This window comes from Oryzias latipes, chromosome 24, assembly GCF_002234675.1.
Source record: "Oryzias latipes chromosome 24, ASM223467v1".
In the NCBI taxonomy this organism is placed as follows: domain Eukaryota; kingdom Metazoa; phylum Chordata; class Actinopteri; order Beloniformes; family Adrianichthyidae; genus Oryzias; species Oryzias latipes.
The window spans coordinates 13,931,818-13,959,645 of record NC_019882.2 but is presented as its reverse complement, the minus strand read 5'-3'; the positions used below and the strand labels follow the sequence as shown (position 1 = coordinate 13,959,645).

Below are 27,828 nucleotides of genomic sequence, written 5' to 3'. Positions count from 1 at the left end.
ATAGACATTGTGAATTAAAAAAAAGGAAAACAGCTTTAAACCAAAGTACACATTGTAAACTTAACAGAAATATTAGAATAACCCCATATGTTTACTACAGAAACATGCTGAGGAACAAATTTGAGCTCATTTCTGTTTTATGCTTTTTCATTTCCCTTGTGTGTTTAGCTGCAACATTTTTTTTAATATGTTCTTTTTTTCTTTTTTTAACAGCTAACATGAATCTGCCTCCTTACAAACCGCAGCCAATCACAAACAATTAGTATTGTTTTTTAAGTAAACTACAATTTCTTTGAATGCACAAAGTTTATACAGTGAATGCCTGTCTGACATTTATTGCAATCCTACTTTGTTTAAATTTTTATTTCTTGTCTTGCAGACTGTTTTATCCATTTATGAGATAATATAAAGTTTGCTATTATAAGTTGTTATGATCAGTTGTAATAGATAAGGCTAAAATAACATGTTATGGTGCTGATCCTCACGCAAAAGTACATTTATTCTCTGGCCAATGCAATGTTGACTGTGACCTACGAGCAAATGTTTTGTAGTATGAGTGTATTTTTCCTATACCCACAGAATTTACTAACATTTTATAAACATACCACACAAAACATGTCTTGGTTATGCCTTGAAAATAATTGTTTTAAATCTTTTGTTTTTCTTTAGGGTATGAGACTGTTTGTTTGTTTTTTGGACTGAAAATCCGAGTTTAAAAATGTCATTTAGTTCCTAAATCACTCTTCCACAACCTAAATTTGTCACTTTTCTTTGTGACCTTACAGAATACAACGTATTTTAGGTTTGGATAGCAGTTATTCATCTTATTCACGTGTTTTTATTACCTGAAAAAGTTCCTAGAATGGCATTCCAAGTGGGAGAAGTTCACATGTTTGCTGAAGTTGAGACTTTTGAGCTGAACTCAAGTAACACTGCAGATCCCAACCGGACTCTGAGGTGCTGTGGCGCCCTCTATTGGTAAAACATTTGGGCTGTAAAAGGCAAAGTTCGGTGATAAAGTCTTTGTTTAAATATAAAAAAGTCAAAGAATATTGTTTTATATATAAATTGTAAACAAAAATGTCATTTTATTTAATTTACAGATACTTAAGGTTTAAAATGACAACAGTGATTTATTTTATTCAGGCATTTTGGAAGGTACCTAAATGCTCGAGCGTCCACAAGACTGAGGACCCAAGATGTCTATGCTAGCTGAACGTAAGTACTTTTCTCTTACATGTGTGTATATATTCCTTTTCTTTGTTTATTTTTTTTCTTCATTGTGATATTAGCCAAAGCACCATGCCTAACGGTATAAATTATAAACGGTTTTTTGAGTTGCCATTAACAAAGTGTTAACAAGGTTAGCATTAGCTTTAGCATTTTCCCCCATCGGTTTCTTTAAACACGTGTTTCTTACTTTACAACATGTGTCAAACTGCAGTCATCGCTGTATTTGTTTTTCAACTTGCCCGGCTGCCTCTTATAAGCACAGAGCTTGACTACAGTAGCAGGAAGAGTAGGGGTATCTGAAAAATATGTCGAACACTGAAGGATTTGCAAACGCTGTAAATCAGCTTTTTGACTGTTTATTTTTTGAAAAATAATCGTGGCCTATTTTTTATTTTATTATTTTTTTTGTAGAACTCTCTGTAAGATCTGGATAGTAGTTTACACGTTTGTGTGTGCTACATTCTCACTTGCTTGTCCTTGGATTAAAATCAAGATGTATTTTTTGTCATGATGTTTGTATAAAAAATGTTAAAGCACATTACATATGTTTATCTTCAGCACTGTTTTATATTCACTCTGCGTTTTGAGCTCTATATACTAGTCTAGTTGTCATTATTTAATGACAGACTGTTGAGTAACAATGCTGCTGCTTTTGTGAATTTAGCCCGAAGGAAACAAAAGTGGTCGGTTGACCCCAGGAACAGCACTTGGAGTAAAGATGACTCTAAATTTGGCCAGAAGATGCTGGAGCGAATGGGTTGGTCCAAGGGCAAGGTAAGCGGTCTAAACTTATGCTGATATCTTTAAAAGTGAATGCAATCCAGATATAGTTTTTGTTTGTTTTTCAGAACTTCTTTCTCGTTGCTTTTTTCTTAAGATGGGTGAAACATTTAAGGAAAATTAAGCTTAAAATGACATTTCTGAGTATTTCTTTATTCAAATCGTGTTGAATCACAAGCAGAAGGGAAAAATGCTGTTTAAAAACGACCCTGAAGTTAGCTTCCGATTCACAGCTTCCGATTCGCGAGGGCCCTAAACACTAAGACCACCGTAAAACCGGGTCCTGTTCAAAAACCGCTGGACCTGGACTGCTCAAACCTGGGTTAAATTATGCATTCGATAGTAAAGAACACATTAAACCCAGTTTCTGATTTGTGAAACCTTCCTCTGATTTGTGAAAATGTGAAATAGGTTGATTTTTATACCATTTTACGCACTGAGTCCACTTCAGACCAGGTCCTGGACCTGGACTGCTCAAACCTGGATCAAATTATAAATAAGATAGTAAAGAACACATTAAACACAGTTTCTGATTTGTGAAAATGTTAAATAGGTTGATTTTTATCACATTTTACGCACTAAGTCCACTTCAGACCAGGTCCTGTTCAAAAACCGCAGGACCTGGACTGCTCAAACCTGGATTAAATTATGCATTAGATAGTAAAGAACACATTAAACACAGTTTCTGATTTGTGAAAATGTGAAATAGGTTGATTTTTTATCGCATTTTACGCACGGAGTCCACTTCAGACCAGGTCCTGTTCAAAAACCGCTGTGGGAAATAGTATCATTTCATCAAATTTTATGCAATTTAAGGATAATGGGGACAAGGGAAGGACAACTTTAAGGAAAACACCGTAACAGGAACTCTAAAGTAAATCAGAAAACAAACCAAGAAATATTGAACAAAAAAACAAAACTTAAGTCAGGGGTTCATGCTAACCATGACTATAACTATTTGTCCAATCTGACATCTGTTTCCCAGTTTCTTTTGAATGTTGAGATTTTGATGTCGCCTTGTCTAGCGTTCTTGGATTCCTGTAGTGCATCGTAAAAGGTCCAAGCTTTTGTCTGGGCAGAAGTCTGTGTATTGCAACAAAGTGATTTTGGTCACCCAGGTGATATGTTAGGGCCACCGGCTCGTACCTGTGTGGAGAAATACAATAGTACAATGCAGTATAAAAAATAAAAGTGTTAAGGAATAAAAAAATACATTTCCACCCAAATTTCATGAACAGGACCTTGTCTGAGAAAAAGCGATAAAAATCAACTTATTTTACAAATCAGAGGAAGGTTTCACAAATCAGAAACTGGGTTTAATGTGTTCTTTACTATCTAATGCATAATTTAATCCAGGTTTGAGCAGTTCAGGTCCAGCGGTTTTTGAACAGGACCTGGTCTAAGGTGGACTCAGTGCGTAAGATGCGATAAAAAATCAACCTATTTCACATTTTCACAAATCAGAAGAAGGTTTCACAAATCAGAAACTGTGTTTAATGTGTTCTTTACTATCTTAATTATAATTTAATCCAGGTTTGAGCAGTCCAGGTCCAGCGGTTTTTGAACAGGACCTGGTCTAAGGTGATCTTAATGCAAAAAATGCAGCGGAATGTTCTTTTAGTGCCTTCGCGAATCGGAAGCTGTGAATCGGAAGCCAACTTCAGGGTCGTTGTTTAAAAAGCGTGTTAACAGATGAATGTTGGGAGTTAGTGGCGGATTTACACCGCGCCAATGGTCCCAACCACAACTTGGAGGCAATTTTCTTATGGTCTGCAGAAACTATGTCCCAAAAAACATGATTTTAAAAAAGCCAATATGGAACGCTTTTAAAATAGATGAAAAAAATGATCGGAGTGAGACTTTAAACTCATGTTGGACCTTTTGAGTGCATTAGTTTACAATAATTATTTGTGCTTGTTGTGCCTATTGTTCCTTTTGATAGTGTAATAACGTAAACAGACAGAGTTAAAATGTCCACTCAGCTTGATACAAATACAGAAACAGTAATCTGACAGAACTTGAAAGAGAGAAGTATGATGTTTCAAAATTTGGCGGAACTTACAAACATCGCTGATTGCAGTTATTTTGCAGTTACATCATAACCATTACAGTCAGGTGATTATTAATAAATATGAGCTGATTCTTTGTACTTCCAGGGACTGGGAAGGAGTGAGCAAGGTTCTACAGAACATATCAAAGTAAAAGTTAAAAACAACAATCATGGGCTTGGAACCAATGCAAGTCATGAGGTGAGCACAAACACACTGACCTGAAGTTTAAATTTCTTTTGGCCCTCTCTCTCTTTAGAAATGCCTATTTCAAACCAAAAGTCATATATTTTTACTTTCTAACTAATACCTTCTCTAGCTTCTCTGAAAGCATTCAAATACTCCTTTTCAACAATTGTTTTCCGTTTTGTTGACATCTTTGATTTTTGCAGGATAACTGGATCGCCCATCAAGATGACTTCAATGAACTTCTTGCTCAGCTGAACAACCATCATGGTCAAACCCAGAGCAGCGGTGTGTAGGCAGACTGTGGTCCATCAGGATGTAATAAACTTTTAACCCAAGTTTAGTTTTAATGTGTTTTTCCCTTGGCTGTTGTAATGCTGTGGGCAATTATTTAACTTCAGGTTGTCACATGTAGAACAGCTGTAACTGTTATACACACAGTTGTGTTTGTCTTATCAGCATCTCAGTAGTTCATTTCCTTAGTGATGTGCTTTTGAAAAGCATCACTAATAACATCCCACAGACTCATTTATCCCGTTGGATTCTATCAGACATTTAGTTTCCAATAGAGGCCACTTGATTTGGTTTCACATTTTTTCTGTTGGTCAGTAGAGGGAGCTATAACACAGCATTTTCTATATGAAACATCCTGTTCCAAACTTTATAATTGACCTGAATTTGCTATTTTTTTTTTTTACTGATCATCAGAGGAGTCAACAACATTCGATCTAATTTTCTCTATGTATGATTTTTTCCGTCTGCAGAAGCTCCATCCGAAGAGAAAAGGGGATTCAGCTTAGAAGAGAAATCAAAGACTTCTAAAAAGAGGGTCCACTACATGAAATTCACCAAAGGTGAGTTCTTTTTTTTATTTTTATTTTTTATGTATATGAACTTGACAGGAAATCTCTGAAAATATTCTTTACTTAGCAAGAATTTAAAGAAATGAACAGACAACCGGAAGTTCTGGTTCTTTTTTTTCTCTGCCACCCAAAAACCTCCAATTCTCATTCAAAGTGCTTGCTTGACCCCCTCATTGAGACCTGTGCTTTTCCTTCGGATTCTGCTCAGCTTCAGTCAGCCTGCACTAGGTCAGTTGACCCCATGCGTGTTAAGAGAGCTTATTTATAACTCTCCCTACTCCTTTCATTACTCTTAACACGTCAGGAAGCTGAGATTTGTTGGTCAAGGCCATTACACTGATAGGCTCAAGAAGGAATTTAGCGTTCAGGACCAGTGGAGGCTAAAATGAATAATTACAGAGTTTTACTGCTGAGTCGTGACAATCTGCATGCCTCCAAGAACAAACCTCTTCCAGAAAGATCAGGAAAGTTGCACTGATTTGGATAGGATAGTGGTGTGCATTTTGAAGTCCTGAAGTGGGTTTTAATTCCTCCTTAAATCTGGTATGATCTTATTAGCGAGTGTCATCAAGTTCAAATCGGCATCATCATCCACTTCCCAAAACAAAACGATTTCCACCTCTGCCTCACCTGGAGGACCCGTGTACACTTGATGTCATTCTGTTGCACCTTCCTGTTTCCTGTTTTGGTCATCTGGCATCTCTATTTACCCCCCGAAACAACGCCTTCCATGACCTATTGGATGACCTTGCCAGATAAAAAAGAACCTTGGTCTCTCTCCCAGACCCTCTCCACCTGTTTTTGTGGTTTTAATTAGTTCATGACATAAAAATGTTTTTTTAACCTTGAAGCATTCATAGGTTACGTCTAAATCCCCTCACTTCTCTCTGTTTGTATATAGTGCACTATATAGGGCATTCGCCATTTTTCCAGGGTGTTCATATCTATAATTCCAAAATTTAGTGCCCTGGAAATTTCCCAGAAGTCTCTAGAAAAAACTAGTGTGCATTGATGCTCACTAGATTGGTGAATACAGACCACAATGCACTGTGTTCAAACAATATTTTATTTGAAAAAAAATTGCATTTAAATGTATTTTTTGTAAACCATCCAAATCATCAGAACATATTGAATTTAACATTACTGTCTGTGCTAAATAGGTTTTGACTTCAGGAAATTGGTGACATCATATTTGGCGTTCAAAATAGTGCCAATAGTATTAAGCATGGTGTCCAAATTGCGTTAAATTTCAGGGCACTAGATACTAAACTGAATCTGTGAATCGTTGGCTATTTCTGAATTATTTTCTTACCACTAAAAGAGTCTAACGCAAAGAAGTGTGGTCTATATTCTCCAATCTAGTGAGCATTGATGCACAATAGTTTTTCTCAGAGATTTCTGGGGAATTTAAAATTGTAGATCAGGCCTTTTCGTCACTAACCGAGGAGTAGTGAGAGAATTCGGAGATTGTGGTCATCTGTAAACCAACATCCAACTTTATTTGTTCTTTCTTTTTTATTACTAAACATAAAATGCATTTTTTCTTTATTATATGTAGCTTGAAGAGTTCAGGTCAAATTAGACTTTAGTGACTCATCAGTATGTGTCACTTATTTGAGACAAGCATATTACTGATGTGTCATCATTCATCTTTGTCGTGATGGAGTTATGGAGGTGGAACACTGGCAGGAATTAAGGAGAGCTTTGCTCAGTGCAGCCATGGGTCCTCCCACCTGCCAGTCAAAATAAGAGACACGCCCTTAATGCACAAATTTGAGCTCTAAATAAAACAAAAACTCTCACTCGGACCTGTCACGACTAGGAAATAAAGTGATAAGTTTAAATGGTATGTTGTGCATTAGGCCTGCACAATTAATCGCAAATTTATCGTTATCGCGATTTCAAGCTGTGCAATATCCATATCGCAAAAGTCGCAATAAATGGTAAACCTTAAAGGTGCTAAAACAATCTTATGACAACTTGAACTATTTAATGAATTGAATAAATCCCATTATCCATTTGACCAATCAGATGGGGCCATTCACGTTCTTGACCAATCGGATGGAGCTTCATGTTAGATGTTGCCCTCCTAATTAGAAGAGGGTCATTTGGAGACTAATTTAAGGTATTTTGACTCTTATTTAAATTAAACTTTTGCAGTAAAATGGAAATGTTTTTATTGTTTTTGCTATTTGTTCATTTATCGCAAGTTATATCGTCATCGCAATACTGATCACTAATATCGCATATCGCGAGTTTTCCTCGTATCGTGCAGCTCTATTGTGCATGCTTTTATTCTTAACGTGGGAGTTACTGGGAAATTCCTCGTCTGATGGCTGCATCCAGTGGTCGTTTAACATTTGATACTTTTGGGTTTTCCTTGAATTCAGAAGCAGAAGGTAACTAAATTTTTTTGTACAAATGACTTAAAATAAAGCCAAATATGTGTTTGTTTGTTTTTTTTGTTTTTTTTAACGAAAGTGGTCAAACTTGACCTCTGCTTTATAATATGGCAGATTCTCAAGCCTACCATGAGTGTTCACCGTTGCAGCACAGCATCCTAAATGTCAGCAGCAACAGCAGACAGACATCACATCCTTCCTGGAGCTGAAGACACAAAGATGTTCACAAGTACAGGAAAAAGGATCACATCTCCACTCAGGCAGCTCTAAAGGACACTGTAGAGATGTTTGCAGGACAGTCAAACAAAACCAAGCTGACGGCTGCTGACGCCACTCAGCTATATTTAGGCTTTCTAACAGTTCAAATGTCTAATAATAGCTCAGTTAGAAGGTGCATAGTTTTTTTGACCCACTCCAATCATCTTTTGAGTTTTTTTAAAGCACTCCCAGTGTTTTTCTGTTTTTTTTAATTATGATTAGCTTCCCAAAAAGAAAAAACAGTGTTGTTTTCTAAGACAGTTTCTGTACAGCGGCAGGAGTTCATTAGAAATTCACCTTTGAGTTGCAGCCCCACCACCCTTACACTCTCTCCTGCTAGTTTACAGCCCCTCACACCCCCAACCTAACATTAGCAGCCGTACAGTTTTAAGCCGGATTCCAGCTCAGACGAGGAAAACCCAGACGTGCATGGATTTATTCACCTACAAGTGGATGCATCAGAATGGAGCGGAGCAGGAAGCTTGTGGCCCACCCAGCATATAATCTTCATCAAGAATACGATCTTTTTCAAACAGCATTTTTGGGTCTGCTTCTGATTCACAACTGTTTCTTCAAAGAAACACTCAAAAAAATGCAATTTAAGATTAATTCTCTTTAAATATCATCATTATCATCAGAAAAATAACACAAGAACGTTTTAAAAATGCCAAAAACATAGTTTCCCCAATTTTCATTTTCAAGAAAGCGTTAGGAATTGTTGTTGTGAATGTCTTTAGGTTTAAACTTTCTTATGTCTGGCTTAAATAAACTACAGATCATTTATTTTTATTCACAGGGTTTTGTGGTCTAGTTTGTCCTCTTATCTATTTTTGTACAAATATGTTACCCAATGTATTGCCTAGAAAAAAAAGCTAGTTTTGCACAACTGTGTTCTAATGAAAGGGATCGTTTTATTCAAAGGTTTAGCAATGTAAGAAACGGAAATTATTCATCATCTGCATAAAATTTTTTAAAATTAAAAATTTGCGAGGAAACAATAGATTCGAATATTTTTTGAGCTTCTTTGTCAAACTTTTTTGAGTAAAAAGAGTTTATTACAAAAAACAAAAAAACTTTTCTCCTGAAAACACATTTAACGGTTTTACAAACTCTGATTTCTCACAACAGTTGGTGACCGCTCTTGCGTTGCAAACGGCGCCCATTGGAAATGTTTTCATTAGTGGGTCTGGCCCTTGCTGTTCTGTTAGATGTGGACTGGCTTAGGCCACAGATTTGTGTGGCAACATTTAACCCGCCACACCTCTTTGCATGCTTCCACTGAATGCTTCCTCCTCTCACAGCGAGGTTGTTGCCAAGCTAAGGCTTCATAATAGATTTACTGTTGCTAAGCTTGTTATAAGAGAGGCTGAAAAGGTCATGTTATACTCTCATAGTTCTGTTATCGACGGTCAGCAGGAAAGGCCTGTTATTCCACATTGGATTCAGAGGCCTAGTGTGTTACTAAATAAGTAAAATCATACACAATGAGATTAACATGATAAAAGCTGCTAAAGTGAGTTCATTGCAGTTTTTTTTTTTCTTTGACCCCTTCAACATCAAGGAACCATCCAAACGTGCACCTCTCCTTCCAAATGAAAGCCTCCTCCTGCTGCTTAAAGAAAAGTATTGATATCTTGTTCCTGCTGGCTCCCTCTTTGCCTGCACTGAGGATTGATGGTCTTTGTTTGCAGGGAAAAGTACTGAAATCTGTGTTGCTCAGGCCCAGGCTTCGCAGCATAAACCGGTAACCCAGTTCTAATTGGTACCTCCATCCATCACCTGTCAGGGCAGCCAGGGTGGCTGGTGCAGAACCTAACTGCAGCCCTCCATCTGCTGCGCTGTGTGGCGCTTTTACTGCAGCTTTGTGGGCATATTTTCTTTTTTTTTTTGGCAACATAGGGTTACTGACCATTCGTAGTAAATGGTAAAGTAAGTAAATATTTAAGAAATTAATCTAATTTTGATTTTCCTGAATTGTACCCAGAAGTTTTTGTCTTGCTTGGCACCTTAATGACTTTTAAATCTTTCTGAAACGCAGCTGGGAGAAACTTTTTTTTTTTTTTTTTTTTGAAGAGCATTGTTGTTTGCACTTTCACCTAAAAGCCCAAGAATTTTGACGGGCACTTCCTTGTCCAAACCGAGGATTGATCTGGAGGGCTTCGTGTTACCTCTGACCTCAGTTTGCTCGGCAACAAACAGCACAGGCCCTCCTTTCTTGGTTTTTAGCTTCTTAGACCTGCATGTGCAAGTGACTTTCAAAGCCAAGAGCTGGGGCAGATAAAGCTTAAGAGCAATAAATAACCAAATGTTATCAGAGCCCCACTGAAGGAAAAGGATGCAGCTGTACGAACAGGACCCCAGCCTGAGACGGGCAACTGCGTGCTTCAGGAGTCTTTGAGGCCCGGCTTGAAAATGGGAATCCGGAGGCGTGTCGCGGCGGACCTCATCCTCCGTTTATTTTTCTTTGCTGTTTTATCCCTGCGACGTGAAGCGATGAATCTTTTCAGTGTGGCCACCTACGCACACCTCCCAACCAACACACATGTTCTGATGGTGCCATGTGTTTATTTTGAATCCACATCAGACACCAGGTTTTTTTTTTGTATTCTAATCAATCATATGGTGCTATTAAAAGTTTAATTTTTCTTTAACTGTGTTTGAGTGATATCTTTTTGGTGGTTTATCTTTTCCTTATCAAACTAAAAATGACTTTTACCTTGTTGATTTATATGTATTTGTTTTTGCTTCGTTCCACAGGAAAAGACCTGTCCTCCAAAAGTGAAACAGACCTGAACTGTATCTTTGGGAAGAGGTCGAGACTTGAAAAAGACCAAGAGCAGGTAAAATTTAAAGAGACTTTTTAAAGATACTGTTGAAGGAACAGAAAAGCAGAAGCAGAAGAATCAAGTTCCACTTGTATAGAAATTGAGCAAACAGGTCTCTTATATTTCTTAAAGTCCACTTTCAGGCTGCTGAGGCCATGCTGTTGGGCGAATAGCTTATCTGTTTCTGGAATTGCTGGTGAACATCAGCTCTGATCCCTTCATCAGATGCTCAGGTGTCATGTGACCAGTGCTGCTTCTACTGGCCCGGGCCGCCGAGCAGCCTCTGGCTGTAGATTAGCCATGTCACACTGCACAGCTTTAACAGCGCCAGCAGGCCGCTGATGGTGGCAAGAGTTCTTAAATCCATTTAAGGGATTTACACTCCTACCCCTTCCTACTACCTTCATTTTACCCCCCCCCCCCCCTCTTTTTTTCCTACTTCTGCCTTAAAGTGTCATATCAGGTGGTTTAGCTGTGCCAGCAGGCATTATTAAAGAGAAAAAGTAAGAGCGGGTTTGCTGTGTAAAAATGTCAAGTGATGATGCTTGCAAAAAAAGTTGAAATGACAGTTGGAAGGAGTGATGGTCAGTGGCGGCCGAGACCGCACTCGGGGTGAAAGCTGTGTGATCCGATGTATCAGATCAACAACTTTGGGTTAAATTTCAGAAGAAAGTAAAGCCTTGGTCACATGCACCTGTATGAGGCTGATCTATTGTTACAAACGGGGAATGAGGGAAGCACCCAGGCGCAGAGAGGAGGAGGAGGCTTTAATAAAAAATAGTCCAAAACAAAACTGAACCACTGCATCAGGTGGGCAAATTAGAAACTCGAAATATTATACACACTGGGAACAGGGGAACATTGACCTATGGAGCAGTACAGAAGGAAGGGAAAGACAGGACTTAAATACATCCAGACAAACCAGACACAGGTGGAAACACTCAGGACAGATGGGGACCAAAAGCAAAACTCGATATGACAACAAAACAGGAAATCTTAGAAAATAAAACAGGAACTGAACTCAAAACATGACAGAAACAAAAGAGAACCAGAACACAAAAGTAAAGAACTAAAACCGTGACATCTATACAAGTACTGCAGGGTTTTGGGTCGTCCGGTAGAGAGGTAGGCCACATTTTAAGTTGAGCGTAGGTTTGTCTTCCAGTTTAACTGCCACCTCAAGGGACGTCATTTAGAATGGAACATACGATTGTCGTGTGGGGTAAGTGTACTGTTAAGTATTTGTAAGGCTAATGTAAATCGTTTGCGCTTAAACTACGCTTTAGTTGTTAGTGAGGTCCAAGTACTAGCCCCTTACTGACCGCGTGCAGGGGTGGGTATCCAGGGGATATGCAAGTCCCTGTAGGATACCCACACTAACTACGCCCTTCTAATTTTCTAATTTTCTAACAGTCAAGTACGTATTTATCACGTGAACAGCCCCTTTGAGCCCCTTGTGCAATCTGCAAGTTTTGGAGTGGGTTAAAAAAGGAAAAATCTGGATGACATCCCTTCTACCTTACTGTACCCTTGCTCGCAACATACCTGTAGAAAGAAACATGCATAAACATTTTCTTTGTATGAAATCGCCAAGCGGCCTATGACCTTGCTTTTTCACATGGGCCACCTGTGTGCCTCATAACAGGTTAGCCTTTTTTGGCCTGTAGACTGTCAGCCCGAATCTACCCGTAAGGGCAGCTGTGACAAAAGCATAATGTTGGTTCTAAAAGAACGGTGTTAGAGCACACTACAGGTCATTGTGTATCCACCTGCATGCATGTCCACAAAAGAAAACGCCAACAGTAGGCTGGCTGACATTAGAATTGGACCCAAATGTCCTGCTCTAAAATAAATGTACTTTTGCATCATGTAGAGAGCTGCGTGATATTTTGGACAGGTTACTTGGAAAAGATTTGGCACAACAAGAAAAAAGGGACGGAATGCTTGCTGCAATATTTTGCTGGGAAGCCTCAGTTTCAGCTATCCTCCGGGATCTTTCCTGATAGGTCATCTATATGATATACAGGTTATCATCTTACCTCGGGACACAAACTCGCACAATTGCCCCCTGTTTGCATCACGTACTTATCTCTAACATTTGTCTGGAAGAAACTGGCATTGTAAAAAAAAACAACATAAATTTACCTGGAAAAACGCCTCTATTCTCCTGTAGGTACTCTGCCATAGCAAGACAATGGCGGGCTCTCCCCAGCTGATTAACATTGGAAATGCAAGCAATTCACAGTTATTTTCTCTCTAATTGTTTGGTTATGGGCTGCTATATTTTAGACAGAGGGGACACCATTGACCATATCGAAAACACAGGCCACAACCACAATGGCTTCCCATGAGGCCTTGTGTTAAAGCCCAGCAGTGTCAGAAGTTGTTGAAAATGAATAAAGGGGGGGATTGACCAGCCAAGCGGCGAGGTTTTTAGCCGGATTTTCCGTGAAAGTTTTCCTCACTTGGTGACCTTCATCCCTCACTGATCTTTGCTGTGTTGCTGCTGTCGCATCAGCTCGTGCAAAAATCAAACGCCCCATAAGAGTCGTGAGTGTTTAGAGATCTGCATTGGTGGCAGGGTTGCATTATTGTGCAAAGCAGTATCAGGATAATGTGAGATTGTCAATCCTATCTGCATGGCTGTCTCCAGACAGGCCCCCCCTTTCTCCACTCATGAATCTTCCAGAAATTCACCTACCACCCACCTCTCTGTCTTTAGCGGCCTTTCCACCAGTCCCCCTCTGCGGGTGTTTTCCTTCCTCCGCAGTGATGTGCTTCCTGTTCACCCCTTATCGCTGCTCACAACGCTGCATAAAGCACACAGGCGCACACAGGCGCACACAAGCGCACACACGTCTAACTGTCCCAAAGGCCTCAGCCCATCAAAAGCAGTTCTAATGTGTTAAAAATAACATGATGCAAATTTTAATCTGAAAATGTCGATTTATGATATTTTATAAACGTTTAGACATAACAAACTTAAAGTCAGATGTCAAAATTCCTTAATTAAGCCAGAATTTAGGAAGCTGTCATTTTATCCTATTAAAATATATGTTTTGAGTTATGATACTTTTAGTATCATACTTTTAGTAAGTAAGTCCTAAATAGCAAATTACTGTAAGAAGATTTAAAGCACTAATTAAAAATTTACAGTGTGTGTTTAGCAAATAACACATTTATTTAATTGGTGCAAGTGTCCCAAAAATATTTCAAAAATTAATGTTTTAGTCAGTACTTCCTATGTTTTTTCCCCTTTTTAGAGGTCTAAAATGTAAGTTTTAAATTATTTACCACTGTCTGACCAGTGAGAGTTTTACTGAAGTGTCCGTCCATCTACTTAGCTCTCCATTATCCATCACCCGTCCCACGCTTGCTTGTTCCCTCCGTCTCCTGCCTCCTCTTGCTCCTCTCAACACAATTACTCACCGCATGACAAATGACTGGCTCTCGCTGCCGAGATATCAAAAAGCCCCGGCCACTTCTAAATGAAGGCACTTTGGCAGCCCTGTGCTCCCCGTGCTTATCGGCGGGCGAGCAGTGCCCCTGGCCGTCCTGCTCTCCATCCTCCCCCTTCTCCACCACCTCTGCTCTCCATGCCCTTCTCAAGGGGTTTAGTTAAGGGAGCCACATAGAGGGCCAGCCTGTCTTGATTTATCTCCCTTGCCCCTCTGCCCAGCCACTCAGGCAGGCCGAAAGAGCCGACGAGGCTCCAGCGGGTCTCTGCTCGAAAGCTCGGCATTAGCTGAAATAAACCATTCTGCCGCCCAGTGAAAAATGTCCTCTGATTGGCTAATTAATCAGTCAAAAGGGAACGACGCGGTTTGTGACTTGAGGGACCCAAGCGGGCGACCGCAGAGGGCCTGCTGATAAATAGACTCCCCGCCGATTCATACATCAAGGAAAGTTGGTCATTTTTTAAAGCCGCCTGCTAAAATGAAAGGTGGAAACAAGCTGCAGTTTTATTTTTTCAACTGTGTGTTTTTCTTTGAAAATTGTGGATCATTAAAAACTATTTGATACGTTATTGCCTTTTCCCCACTGTTTTAAAGGACATTGGAAATGTTTCCAGTCTTGCATGATATTCAGATGTAACGTTTAAATATGAAGCAAATGGGAAATATAAGGACATTATTCATATTTTAGTTGTAGTTTTAATGCTTTTTTAACTCTGATTTAATTTCATTTATAAGATGAGTTTTTAATAGATGACTGTTGTTGTTTTTGAAACTACTACTGGATGTTTAGCCTTTATGTTTGGACTTTGACTGCCTCGAACATTGAAGTCTTTCCAGTATTAATCCTTTCATTTATATCTCTACTCCCTAAGTGTCAAGGAAGAAAAATGGCTGAGTATAATTTGGTGCAAGCCTTGTTTTGACTCCTGAACCTCCAGTCAGACAGGGGACAGGGTGCGCCTGGCTCTCGGGTCAGCGTGACCCCTGCTGCTTCTCCCACTCCCACTCCCACTCCTGCTCCGGCACAAAAGACATAGGATCCAGCCTCGTCGGGTGGCACCTGTTGCCAGCGTTTCTTCCCACGCGTCGTCTCCATGAAGGATCGCGCGTCAGCAGGTGCTCCCCTGATACCACTGTTAGGGAGCATGGTGCCGGGGCGACCCTGGTTGGAGGGCTTGAGCATTTGGCAGATGCATCTTGGAAGCGCCGGGGAGCTAATGGGCGGAGTCTATTGGTGAAAATTTACTGACAGCTCATAGACATTGACCACAGAACAGAAATGATCTGTAACCATGCCACAAGTTACCTTTTTTCTTTTTTTTTAATAATATAACAATTTTGCAGCAGTTTTTGCTCATCAAGGATGTATATCTGTTCAGCTCATGAAGACCTTTTGAAAAGTTTAATTTTTTTTAAATGGATTTTACATTTGCTTAAAAATAAATTCCCCTTTCCTTGGTGTATATTACAGACCCAACAAACAGTTGCTTCAACTACACTTTTTGGGTGTATCTTCTCCCACAATTTCTGAGATATTTGACAACCAAACTTGAAATTTTTTAATGGTATAGGATTATAGAACAATTACTCCACAAACTCTAGGTTTGTTTCAGAAAATATACTTTACTTTTATAGACTATTGTACATTTAAAATCTATTTTTTCTCCATGTGATTTCTCAAGATTAATTGATTGATTGAATTTAAGTGTCAGGCACTAATGTGGCCAGCCCGCATGAGCTGATATGACACTGGAAGACAAAATACAGAAAATTGGCATCACAAAAATACAATAATCCACCCAATCAGAGTCTAACAGAGTACCAAGTGTCAATTCTTATTCTCCATGCCTTTGCCACAAAAATTACCAAACAAAAAATTTCATTTTCAAAAAGCAAAGGTAAGATTTTATCTTCAGATGACCAAAACAAATGAGTACATTTCTTTTCTATTACCTCATTATTATTACAAATTATCATTACTCATTATCATCATTACTACAAACAAAGTCTGTGTTTTTCATACAAAGGACAATAAAACAAAAAATGAAACTCATCCTCCACCACTTGCAGCTCACAGTCTTTCCTCCTTCAAGAATTACAAATACTTTTAGCTTTAATTTCCCAATAAACATTTATGTCCATCAAGATGCTTTTCAGGTAGACAGTTACATATTTTTCACAGTTGATACATTTGCAAGATTTAGAAAAACTGAAAATACGTTAATTATCAAACAACATTGAGTTGAAGCACCTTATTTTAAACTTTGCTGCTGTTTGAATTTTTCTTGTTTCTCTTTTGGGGATTCTTCCACCTCCTAATTTTATCCTCTGTCTTCCTCTTGTACGCGATCCAGTCGTATGTCCTTTTTGTCTACATCCATGAACCTCCTCTTTGGTCTTCTTCTTGGCCTCCTTCCTGGTAGCTCCAACCTCAGCATCCTTTTACCACCATGATCACCAATCCTCCGCTCCTCAAAGTGATTATCCTAAATGAGCTGTTCCTCTGATGCATTCATTCCTGATCCTATCTGTGCAGATTCCCATTTGCTGCTGTTGGATCCGAGTTAAACTCTTTGAGTTATAACTCTCTTTTATCTTAAGGATAGTTTTAAGTGCCTTCAACCTGATTTTTTTTGACTATGCTAATTAATACATAAGCTTTTTATTTTACTATTTAAATGTCAAGATTTGCCAACAACTTCCATCATGCGTTTCTATGCTTCTCTGAAAAAGTGTAAACTCCGCACCTGTCCCAATCATCTATCTAGCTGTTCTGTGAACTGAAAACTTCTGCCTATGCCACCATGCTGACACTTTCAGCTTAGCTCAATACAAAAACACATAAATGAATAACTTGGGAAATAATAAATGTTACCAGCAGTCGTCTCTTGGTTGCAGGAGTGATGCTAAAATACTCAGGGAGCAGGATAATTATCGCCTGGTGGAGCTAACCACCCAAAGATTTTCAGCCCTCGGCTGTTTACAGTCACAGACGACTGTTTAATCACTGACTCTTTAATCTAATTAATCACAGCTGGAGAAAATAATCGCAGCATCCTCCCTCCCTGGGGTTGGGGCGTGGAGACCCCAGTGTTCAAGAGGGGGCATATTCGGTTCCCGTATGCAGTGTTCTACAAGCACAGGGCAGTCATGCTGCATGCATAATGCTGTCTTCATTTGTTACTGATGATAAACGCTCTTCGAGTAGGGAGAACGAGCAATTTTTTTAAGGCGTTTTTTTTCTTCTTTTTCTTTTCTGTTAAAAGTACTCTACATTTGGTCCGGTTTTGGATTGCATTACATATAATGCATCAAGTTCTCATAATTTTTAGACTTTCACCTTAGTACTTTGTCATCTTCGTAAACAAGGGTCGAGCGGTGGAAAACCTTGACGGCCGACTGACATATTTTCTTATTTGCCGGGGAATAACAAATCCACCTGTTTTTCTATCCGCCCACGTCAGGGGGATGAACGATGGGCTGCCGGACCACTGCAGCTCATCAGGGAGAGACAGCTGGCTAATCAGGCCCTGATCCATACACCCTGAGTACTACCAAATTTATTATTGTGGCAGGACAATGAGGGCATAGTCGCGCAATTACACACCCAAGCAATATTGGCTAGAAATTATAGAGTGGAAAAAAAGCTAGTAATGCAAAGAGGCAGTTTTTAAGAAAATGAATGGGCAACAGTAATGGTGTCAAATTCTAATTAACATCCAAAAGGTGTATGTTTAAAGGAGTACAGTTGTACAAAACTTTTTAATTAGTCTTTTTGGTATTTTAGAGACACAAAAACATGTTTTCATCTAAATCACTTTAATTTCTGCGTTAACTAATTGTTACCACTAAATGACTTATTTTAATATCTTGGGCATAATTGCAAAGCCTTAACGTGAATTTCTGCTATTAAATGAACAAATGTGAAACCCTCCTCCAAAGAATTTGATGAAACCAAAGCTCAAGTCTAAAATGCGAGTCGCTCAAAACTTTACATAGCAGAAGAATAATTTTAGTAAAAAATTTAAACCAAATGAAAAAATTTACCTTTTTTCTTTTACAGTCCTTTTTTTTTTCTTTTACATTGCTGCCATAACGAATCAAATGAAATATTTGCGCTTTGTTGAGTAAGTGTACACCACTTTGGTTTTTGTTTCATAGATTCTATCTTGAGTAAGATAACATCCAACCATTGTGTTTGTTTTTTCTAATTGTTCACACTCATAGGATTGTGTATAAACTTATTACAGAGCGATTTACATGGGTGAACACCTTTTTTGTTGCTATAAAAAGGAAAATGACAGACAGGCTTTTGTGGCAAAAAACAAAACAATCACTTTACCTTTCAATTAAGACTAAACTTTGATTTTACCATATTTTATGGAAACTTGATGCATCTTCCAACTTAATTGTCACACACACAGGTTTACTTAGTGACACACCTGTTGCATCAAAAGAAATGTAAAAGATAAGCTGTGAAAAGTTCTGAAAATACAACTAATCTCCTCCTCAGCATTGCCATAATGCAAACCAAAGCAGCAAAAAAGACAAATGAATAATCTGTGGTACTTGTTCTGTTGGGCTGTTCTGGTTGCATCATATCGGAGAGCAATTTAACAGAAAACGTGGAGTGCAAATAAAAAGAAAATGTAATAAAGGGTTTCAGCATCCATTTATTTTTAAGCTGTTCTCATCTTTTTTCCCTGGCTGTGGTGCTGCATCACCAAGAAGAAAGTGTGTGTATCTGTGCAGCTTCCCCGCAGAACTACACTTGTAAGTAATTGTATGGCCTAGCTAGGTTTTTGCTGAACAGCATGCTATTGAACTGAATTACACAATTGCTGTCGGTGGAATCATTTTGCTGTTTAGCCAGCAAAATAATGTTTTGTCTCATAAATTACTTAATTCTAAGACAGAAATGGAATTGGGGGGGGATAAAACTATGGTGTGCTGCTGTCAATAGCCACCTTGTGGTTTATTAAACAGACCCGTCTTATCTCCATTATAGCCTGTCTAGGTACAAAACTGAGTCTTGTCATTTTCACATAAGAGTTTTTAACTTCAGTCAGTGCTGTCGCTTTTTAAGTTATGACTTATTTTGAAAAACAGATTCGCTCTCTACCTGCTGAGGGTTTTGTAAACATCGGGTTTGTCATGTCAGGTATGCTTCATTTACTTTTTCAGTTGCACCCAGACATTCTCCTCTTCAGTTGTGCATTTTCTGGCATAGGAGTAAAAGTCTTTCCCCCATAAAACCCACTGGGACTTTGATAAAGTCAGGATTTGTTTAGGTACCACAAGTGACCTGGTGGTGAGAACCTCCAAAATCCTGCACACTGTCAAAGTGACCCATGAGTTTTTGATTGAGTGACGTCATCGTCTTACAAATACTTAATGATGCACTTACCACATGCATTCCATTTTCATGATGTCACTTAAGGTGGCTGTAAAAGCTGCAAGGGAGCTGCAAGACACACTGGTCCCCCTCTTTAAGATGTGGTTGCTCCTCTCTGCAACCCTCCATGGGCCCTGACAACCCAAGAACCTGCATTTGCCATTATGAATCAACTCCTGTATGGGCGCATGTGACTAAGCTTGACCTGGTAGGCCCAAGGAAAGGTTTGCTGGGAAGGGAACCTCTGAAAGAGAAACCCAGCAGGCAAAGGTGGGGGGCATAAAGCCTTCTCCAAACCTGAGTGTAGGAAACAATTTACTTGGAGACAAAACTTACTATCAGCTAAAGCTATTTTTCTAGCTCAAGTGCTAGAAAATGGTCTTGCAAACTTCTGGAAGAGGATGAACCTCTTTCAGGTCTGAAGACAGAAAAGGGTGTAATGTGCTTGGAATGAGTCACCAAGTACAAGTTTTCAGCTGTTCTCTCCCCAGTGGAAGAATGGCGCCAAGTTGACAGACGTGGTAATAATGATTCTCAACTGGTCTGCTGTAGTATAAAGAAATCTGAATTAAATGGTTAATCTCTTAATTTACTGGTTAATCTACAGTCTTGTCTTCCCACGCAGTCCAAAATGAGCTGCCTTCATAGGGTTGTGACTCTCCATTGGAGATACGGGATGAAGCTTCACTACCATGAGAAGCTGAGAGCACAGACACAGAACACTGGTCTTCTCTATTGAAGAGTCAGATTTAATTGTTTAGATGTTTACTGATGAGACTCATCCAGGACCTTTTAGGGAGGTTGAATGAGTTTGTTCAGAGGCAGGGTCTCTTGGAACGCCTCTGTGACCTTCTGGAAAGCTGAGTAAAAAAGGTGTGGGCCTTAACACTTCTGCTGTTGTAACTTTAGCACATATGGATGGTTGGATTGTTTTTCCCTAAAATATGTATTGCCATTTCTATTGTTGACTTTGATCTTATTAAATGCCTTGATGTGAACATCCTCCTGAACTCTGGTCAATGGCCTTTAGCATCAGCAGAAATGCACCCAATCCGCATTCTTATTCAGAGTTTGTGTTGAACCAAAATAAATCATAAGACAAGATTCTGACAATGAAGGTTTGAAGAAAATATGAAAATGTGATCAATCAAATTTCTTGTACATTTGGAAGTTTGTTTCTGTCTTTATACTCTGCCATTGCTACAGATGACCATAATGTGGTCTAATAACTTCTGCCAAACCACCACAAATATTCAGTAACACCCAGTTTTGTATAACTTTCCTCCAGAACTTCCACGAAGCCTTCCCATCATCTCTGTTGGCTTGATGGACTCTCACTAAATCTGTTGGCTTCGGTATTTTGGCTCCTTGGCACGTCTGCTATGACTGGCCTTCCATTGGCCACATTAAGCCTGGGAAGATAGAACTGGACTGTCTTGAAGGAGGCGGCCTGTTGAATGCCTTCCCACCCTCTCCTTTTCTCTGGGACCCTCCACGGACCCTCCCTGTGTTCCTTGCCCAGCCCCCGCCAGGGGAGAGAGTGAAACAGGAAGGACCCGATAGCCAGCCAGGCCGCTCCTCTGCTGAAGGAGCCTTATCTCAGGGCTGCACACTGTGCACTGAGCGCATCCTTTTCCTGGGGTTCTGCGTCTGCGAGGGGAGGGGGTAAAGGAGGAGAAAGGGTAGACATTGCTTGATATAGGTGTGTTCTTCAGCCTTGGATTTTTTTGGCTTTTTGGGGGGGGTCCCAGTTGCTATCAAAACTCAACATACAAATGGAATCGCGGCATAAATGTCCAGTATTTACACACTAATGACTGAAGTAGCTTTATTCTCAATGTGACTGAAACTATTTTATTCCACTGATTTGTAAATACGTCTTATAAGAATTAGACTGTTACCTAACGTGTTCAGAAATAAAGAATAAAGATAAACATTCAGAGAAAATGTTGACTATTAACAAGCACATTTTTATCTGAGCAACTGTTATTGATGGACTTCACTCCAATCATCAGTCATAGTGTTCCCAGTGGTCCTTTAATTATGATTATGCTGTTTTAGCCAAAATAAAAGAACCTGGATCATCATAGTTTATAGGGCATAGTTTCTGCAGAGTGGTATAGTATTTTATTTATAATTCACCTCTGACATTTGAACTTGTTGGCATTTTTGTAAGCAGTGTTGGTCTGGACATGTGACATTGGTGAACCAACACATGATGTCACTATCATGTGTATGGGGACAGCTGTGGTGCAGCGGCAGAGCGGTTGGCCTCTGATTGGAAGGTCACATGTTCGGTTACCGCTTTGCCTCCCTATGAGGCAGTGTCCTTGGGCAAGACGGTTAGCCCCCTACCACTCCTGGTGGTTAACAGGTTGGCACCATGTGTGGCCATTGGTGCTAGTGACTGACTCTGAGGCACTTTGTGTCAGGATGGGTGTGGACACAATATGCAGGACGCAGATAGATTCGGAATCCGAAGTTCCTTTTCTAAGGAACCAGACTGGAAATAAACTGGAAACAAAGGTAAGAAGGCTTGTAGCTCTCATACAAACACAAAACAATCCGGCAACGAATGCATTTCTGGTAAATCGCCTGTCCGTCCTGGGGGAGGATCCCTCCTTCATGTGGATACCCCTGAGGTTTCTTCGTTTTTTCCGGAATCTTGTTTGTTTAGGACTTTTTCCTTACCACGAAGGGGGGTCTAAGGGCAGGGATGCCAGTTTAGTTTAGTCAGTTTGTTAGTTCAATTTAGTATTTTCCTATTGAATTCTATGTATTCATGATCCTATTGATTTTACACTTCACTTTTTCAGTAGTACCGATATGAAGCCAATCGAGACGACTGTTGTTGTGAATTTGGGCTGTACAAATAAAATTGAATTGAAGGAAGATGCAGACTTTAAAACAGGAGGAGTGATTAAACAGTTAAACAGGTGCGCACAACAGGAAAAACGGGCGATAACACTGATGAAGAATTACACTGGGAAGGAGAAGTCAAGACATCTGATATGAGAGGACAACAGGAAGTAACAAAATTAACCAAAATAAAAGCATAAAACCCGCCCTAACCACAATATCTTACACTTTGGGACTCGAAGCACTATCAAGTACACACCATTTACCATTTTACCAAAAGAGACACGATTCAAACTCTTATTTTCCTGTAAGATATTTTTCAGCAGATTCTTGTTGCACTAAAAACTTGTTTTCTAACACGTTTTCAGACTTAACTGCTTAGTTATCCTCAATCAGGAAATAATTAAATTTACATGAAATAAACATTCAAAAGCATCAAATAGACTCATGAATTGGAATTTGCAAAAATTGACTAAATTAAACTAAATTCTAAACTAAATTGAACTAAATTGATTAAAACTTGAATTTGAATATTATAGTGAGCTGAGATCAGTGCTTAAATCAAAAATGTCAGTCAGTTCATTCTGTTCAGTTTTAGCTCAGATCATAACTAAATCAAGAATGCGACAAACTGATATATTTAAATTTGGAAGCTGGAAAATTACTCAATTTTTGCATTTACTTTACTTTACCTTTTTTAGAAAATACGTTAAAAAACATTCAATTGGACAACTTTTTTCTGTTTAAACCTTCGGTTGAGCCCAGAAATCGAAGTCAGATTTACAGTGTAAACCTAATAAAAATGGAATTTACTTTTTCAATTGCTTTGCAGTTTCTTACTTGCATGTTTTCCTTCAGTACATCATGGCGAGGAAGATCTCCAGGGCTGCCAGAAATGCAGCCAGTTCAGTGTTTGTGCTAGTCCAGCCTCTGCTGGTCGCAGCTCTTCTCCTGCTGTCGGATCAGAATCTAATGGAGATCCCCAGGCAGTGAGAAAGAACCACAAACCTGGCTCAAGCTGCCTCACCTTGCTGATGATGTTTCTCTCCGTCACTCTCCCCTCTTTCTTACCTCTCTCATTTCGCCTCTCTTGAGAGTAATTTCAAAGGCAGTTCTAAAATGGCCCCCAGCCATCTTCCCAAATCCCAGTTACATGTTGTTTGGCGCTGTCAGCGCTAAGCCCCATCTTCCCTCTCCCAAGCAGAGAGGATGCCATTGTGCAGTAACAGGGAATATAGATTTTCTCCTGGATGTTGGAAAGTTTTGTTTAATGACACCTAACCTGAAAAAAGCCCTTCTCTTTGTTAGAAGTTTGGATTTTTTTTTCTAGTTAAGATTTTTAGGTTTTTGAAAACTTTGGTTTAGATTAAATCCCAACAAATGATCCCCATCGATGTAAAAAAAATCACTTATTAGATAAAATTGAAATAATTAGGGCTAAGATTTGGAAAAAAAAAGCTCTTCTTTTGAATTCATAGTCAAGAATTTTGTCATTTCCAAACCGCTTTTTTAAACCCCCCCCCAGCATTTACTGCACAGATCGGCTGTAAAGAAACATTAATCTAAACTCTGCATTTAGCTGTGGTGTCGGGTTGTTTTAGCCCTCAGAAAAAAACTGCAGATCTGTTGTAATCTCACTTTAAGAGCTTAAAGGCCAAACTTGAGGCACAACTTCACACAACTCAGTGTTTTCAATTTATCCCTAATCGGTGGGATTTGAAAAATGCCGTCCGCCTCACCATCGGAAATAATCCGCAGAACGGTGGCATTGTTTAACGCAGTTCTCTAGAGGAGCGTCTGTATTCTTTTGGACAAATCATTATGCATTGAGTAGGTCATTAGGAAAATGAAGACAAATGAGTTATACAGGTGAGGTGACAAATTGTTCATGCTGTGGAGTTAAAATCTGCACATTTTATGGCCTTTTTACAGATGTGAAGGTAGACCTGTTTAGTGTTTAAGGCTGCAGGGCGGAGTTTGTGATCAAACTTATGAACAGAAGTATTGAAATTATATAAATATTGTGTTGTTTTTTTTCCCCATCATTGAAATAAAGGGTAAAATGGTTTTAAAAAATCCTAAAAGATTCCAGATTTACTTGCATAATGTTAAACACCATTTTTAGCTCCAGATTTTCCCAATCTACCTGCTCCAATCATATTTTGATCTATTGTAAAAAGCGTTTTCTGTGGAACTTTGATTATAATTGTGCATTTTCTAGTCAAAAATCACAAAACCTGTCGTTTTCTAATACATGGTTTCTGCAGCGCGGCAGGAGTCAATCAGATTTTCACCTGGGAATTGTGGGTGGGACTGTTGGCATTGAGAAACCCCGCCCCCCCTTCCCCTCATCATTGCTGACAATTCTCTGTTTACACTCTCTCCTGCTAGCTTACCGGTACATTCCTTCACATCCCCAAGCTAACCTTAGCGGTGCTACAAAAATGGCAAACAATATAGGAGCTATCCAGCTGTACAGTTTTGATCCAAATGCCAGCTCAGATGAGGAAAACAAAGACATAAATGGATCTAGTCGTCTACAAGTAGATGCATCAGAATGGAGTGGAGCGATGAGCTTTAGGCTCACCGAATAGAATTTTAGATCTTACGCCACAATTACAAGTTTTTTCAGGCTGCATTTTTTCGTCTGCTCCCGATTCACTACGATTTAAAAAAAGAAATACTCAGAAATGCAAATTTAAGCTTAATTGTCCTTATATATCATAAGACAAATGCAGCAAGAACCTGTAAAAAAAAAAAAAACCAAAAACACTATTTTCACCAGAGTGGGTCTTTAAAGACAGGAAAGGGAAATGAGCCTCACTGTCTGCTCCCTTTATTATAGATTACCATCAACTCCAGGTCCATATAACACTTTAAAAAAGGAGGAAGTGGATCTTGGAAAAAAGTGTCTGGATGATGTCGTAATGCTTTAGTTTGAATTTCCGTGGCAGTAATCCAGATGAGGAACTGGGGGATTAAGGGTTGGATGCTGACTCTGCAGAGAAACCCAAGTGCAAGTAAAGAACCACAAAACGTTGTTCTCAGATCGAACAGTTATGTTGAATGTACTTATTTTAGGGCTTTAACACCTTTTGTCACATTGCAGTCCTATTTGGGGGTTTTCGCAGTGTGGGTAATCTCTGAATGATGATTGACAATCACTTGAGCCTTTCTGTCTGTCATTGTTAGCCTTGTGGTTTGCAGCCTCTCTACATGCTCCTCTGTTGTGTGTCTTTCTGGACTAGGAGAGCAGCAGCAGTGCCTCCCAGAGCGAAATTGAGGAAAACGGGACATCAAGTGCCGTGGAGTTGGATACGGAGTCCATCGCCAAGACTGTGACCAGCACTCTCACCATGCAGGAGTACTTTGCCCAGCGAATGGCTCAGCTGAAGAAGGCTCGTGGAAACCAGAGTGCAGCACTTGCAGCGGACTCTCAGGCGAAGGAAGAGCTTTCCGCAGGCCGCATGAGCGATGCAACAGAAGAGCCCAAGAAGAAAAAGAAGAAGAAAAAGAAGAACAAGGAACTTGTTGAGGAGGTGGAAGACGAGGAGAACGGCTCATCTGTTGTAACTAAAGACAAAAAAAAGCAGGAGAAAAGGGGGACAGAAAATCTAAATGACACAGATGAGAAGGGTGGCTCTGCAGATGAACATCTGCGTTCTTCTAAGAAGAGAAAGTCAAAGAAGAACAAAAAAGAAGAGCCAATAAAAGATTGTGATTCCCCTGAAAGAATGGAGAAGGAACAGGACTGTTTAGTTATAGAGAATGATGCAGAGCAGATGGATAAAAAATCTAAAAAGAAGAGAAAGAGGCAAAGTCAAGATTAGGATGAAGATAAAATGAGATATTCTTCACCTTCAATGTTTACTCCTGTTTCTAAATTGTCACATTCATGGAGTAAATAGACATATATTCCTCAATAGACAAATAAAATATGTTAATCAGGAAAAATCCTGTCAATCAGGAGTTTACTGCAAAAATGACATGATCTCCAATATTGATGCATAAGTCAATTAAAAAAAAATCTGCCTCAGTTAAATCATAAATTTAAAGTAGGCATCTTAGGTTTTTTCGGACACACCATTTTCCATAGATTGAAAATGGTTTAAAAATGTTTCAAAAGACTACAAAAATATTATATTTACAAATGTACTTGTTAAAACTTTTTGGATGCATGAAATATTTGACCCAAATCTTTACAAAAATGTCTGGATAAAGTTTAATCTCTGAAAAACGTCAAACTTTCAGACATCACATTAAAGTATTTTGGGTTTTGTCGAAATCAAATTCATTTTTGAATAAAGGCATTTTTTTGCAAAATGGGTATTTATTTATTTTTTCATCCACCTAGAGAACACGAAGGGAAAAATTCGATTCCTGTCTGTTGGTGAAAACGGCACGTACGCTGTTGACCTGTGAAACACGTAACAAGATAGCTGGAAACACTGAAGAAATCCAAAATGACAGTTGTCTTTTCAAGTTCAGTACCCGACTCGAGATGTTTTGAAATAATCTGACAGACGTGACTGTTTGGATCCATACCTGCATGGCGTGAGTCAAAGAAGGTAAAAGGAAGCAAAAATATTTAAGTTTGTTCAAGGCTGGGGATTTTCTTTGACTAAAGAAAGCTTGACGCCTCCTGAAGGCATCTCACGTTTGGACATACAGTTTCCATCTATTGTCGTCATATACCACTAGTGTTACCTGGATATGTCACGTCTGCTTTTTACCCAGACCAACCAGTTCCCAACTACAACAAGGTAATGATAATGAGGTTTTGAGTCTTTGAAATGGACAGAAAAAACTGTAAGGGCTATCATTTTCCTTCAGTTGCAGTAAGTGAGAAAAACAACCTGCTTGGAAAGTTGGAATGAAAAAAAAAATGTAAACTTTGTACTAGGCACACGTCCCTAGTACACTGATTTTTTTAAATTCGGCATATTCTGTGGAGTTGTGACTCTTGAAGCCGCTTTCTAAGCGCGTTTTACAGGAGACGCGCTGCACAGCCATAACCAGGTGAACCTCATCAAGATTTAAAGTGTATTGGTAGGTTTCAATACGTTACAAGACAAAAGCAGATAGAAGTACTTTGGAAAGCAATATAATTTAATAACCAGTATATAATGTGATTTAAAAATTAAAATAAATACGAAAATCCTCAAAAAGTATGAGTAAAAATTGCTTTATACAGGAAAAACAGTCCCATATTATAATCAAACCTCAACCATGCTTTACTTTTTGTTGCTGATTTGGGCCAGGTATTATTTTCTTTATGAATATGTTTTACTTAAGGTTGTTTTTGTTGAACAACATAACAATCATCAAAGACTAAAATGTAAATAAGCACATTTTAGGGGGAGACGTAAAAACCCCTGTACTTACTGATTTTCCAAACTTGTTCTAATTTTGTGGAACTAAGTTAAACTACACTTTTTTTTAGTATAGAAATAAGAAGAAAAATCCAAATAATTTACAATGTATTTTACATTGTGAGTGAAGGAGCTTTTTAAAAATCCCA

General features: G+C 39.0%; 1 protein-coding gene across 1 annotated transcript; it reads left to right on the top strand.

Annotated features, from left to right (window-relative positions):
- Positions 1-1,146: 1,146 nt before the first annotated feature.
- On the top strand, positions 1,147-26,630 carry pinx1 (PIN2/TERF1 interacting telomerase inhibitor 1). The gene is made up of 7 exons (XM_020714563.1): positions 1,147-1,218; positions 1,898-2,007; positions 4,170-4,262; positions 4,454-4,535; positions 5,012-5,101; positions 10,528-10,610; positions 25,556-26,630. Exons 1-7 carry the CDS (start codon positions 1,200-1,202, stop codon positions 26,135-26,137), a joined length of 1,059 nt encoding a protein of 352 aa, XP_020570222.1. The 5' UTR covers positions 1,147-1,199; the 3' UTR covers positions 26,138-26,630.
- Positions 26,631-27,828: the final 1,198 nt, after the last annotated feature.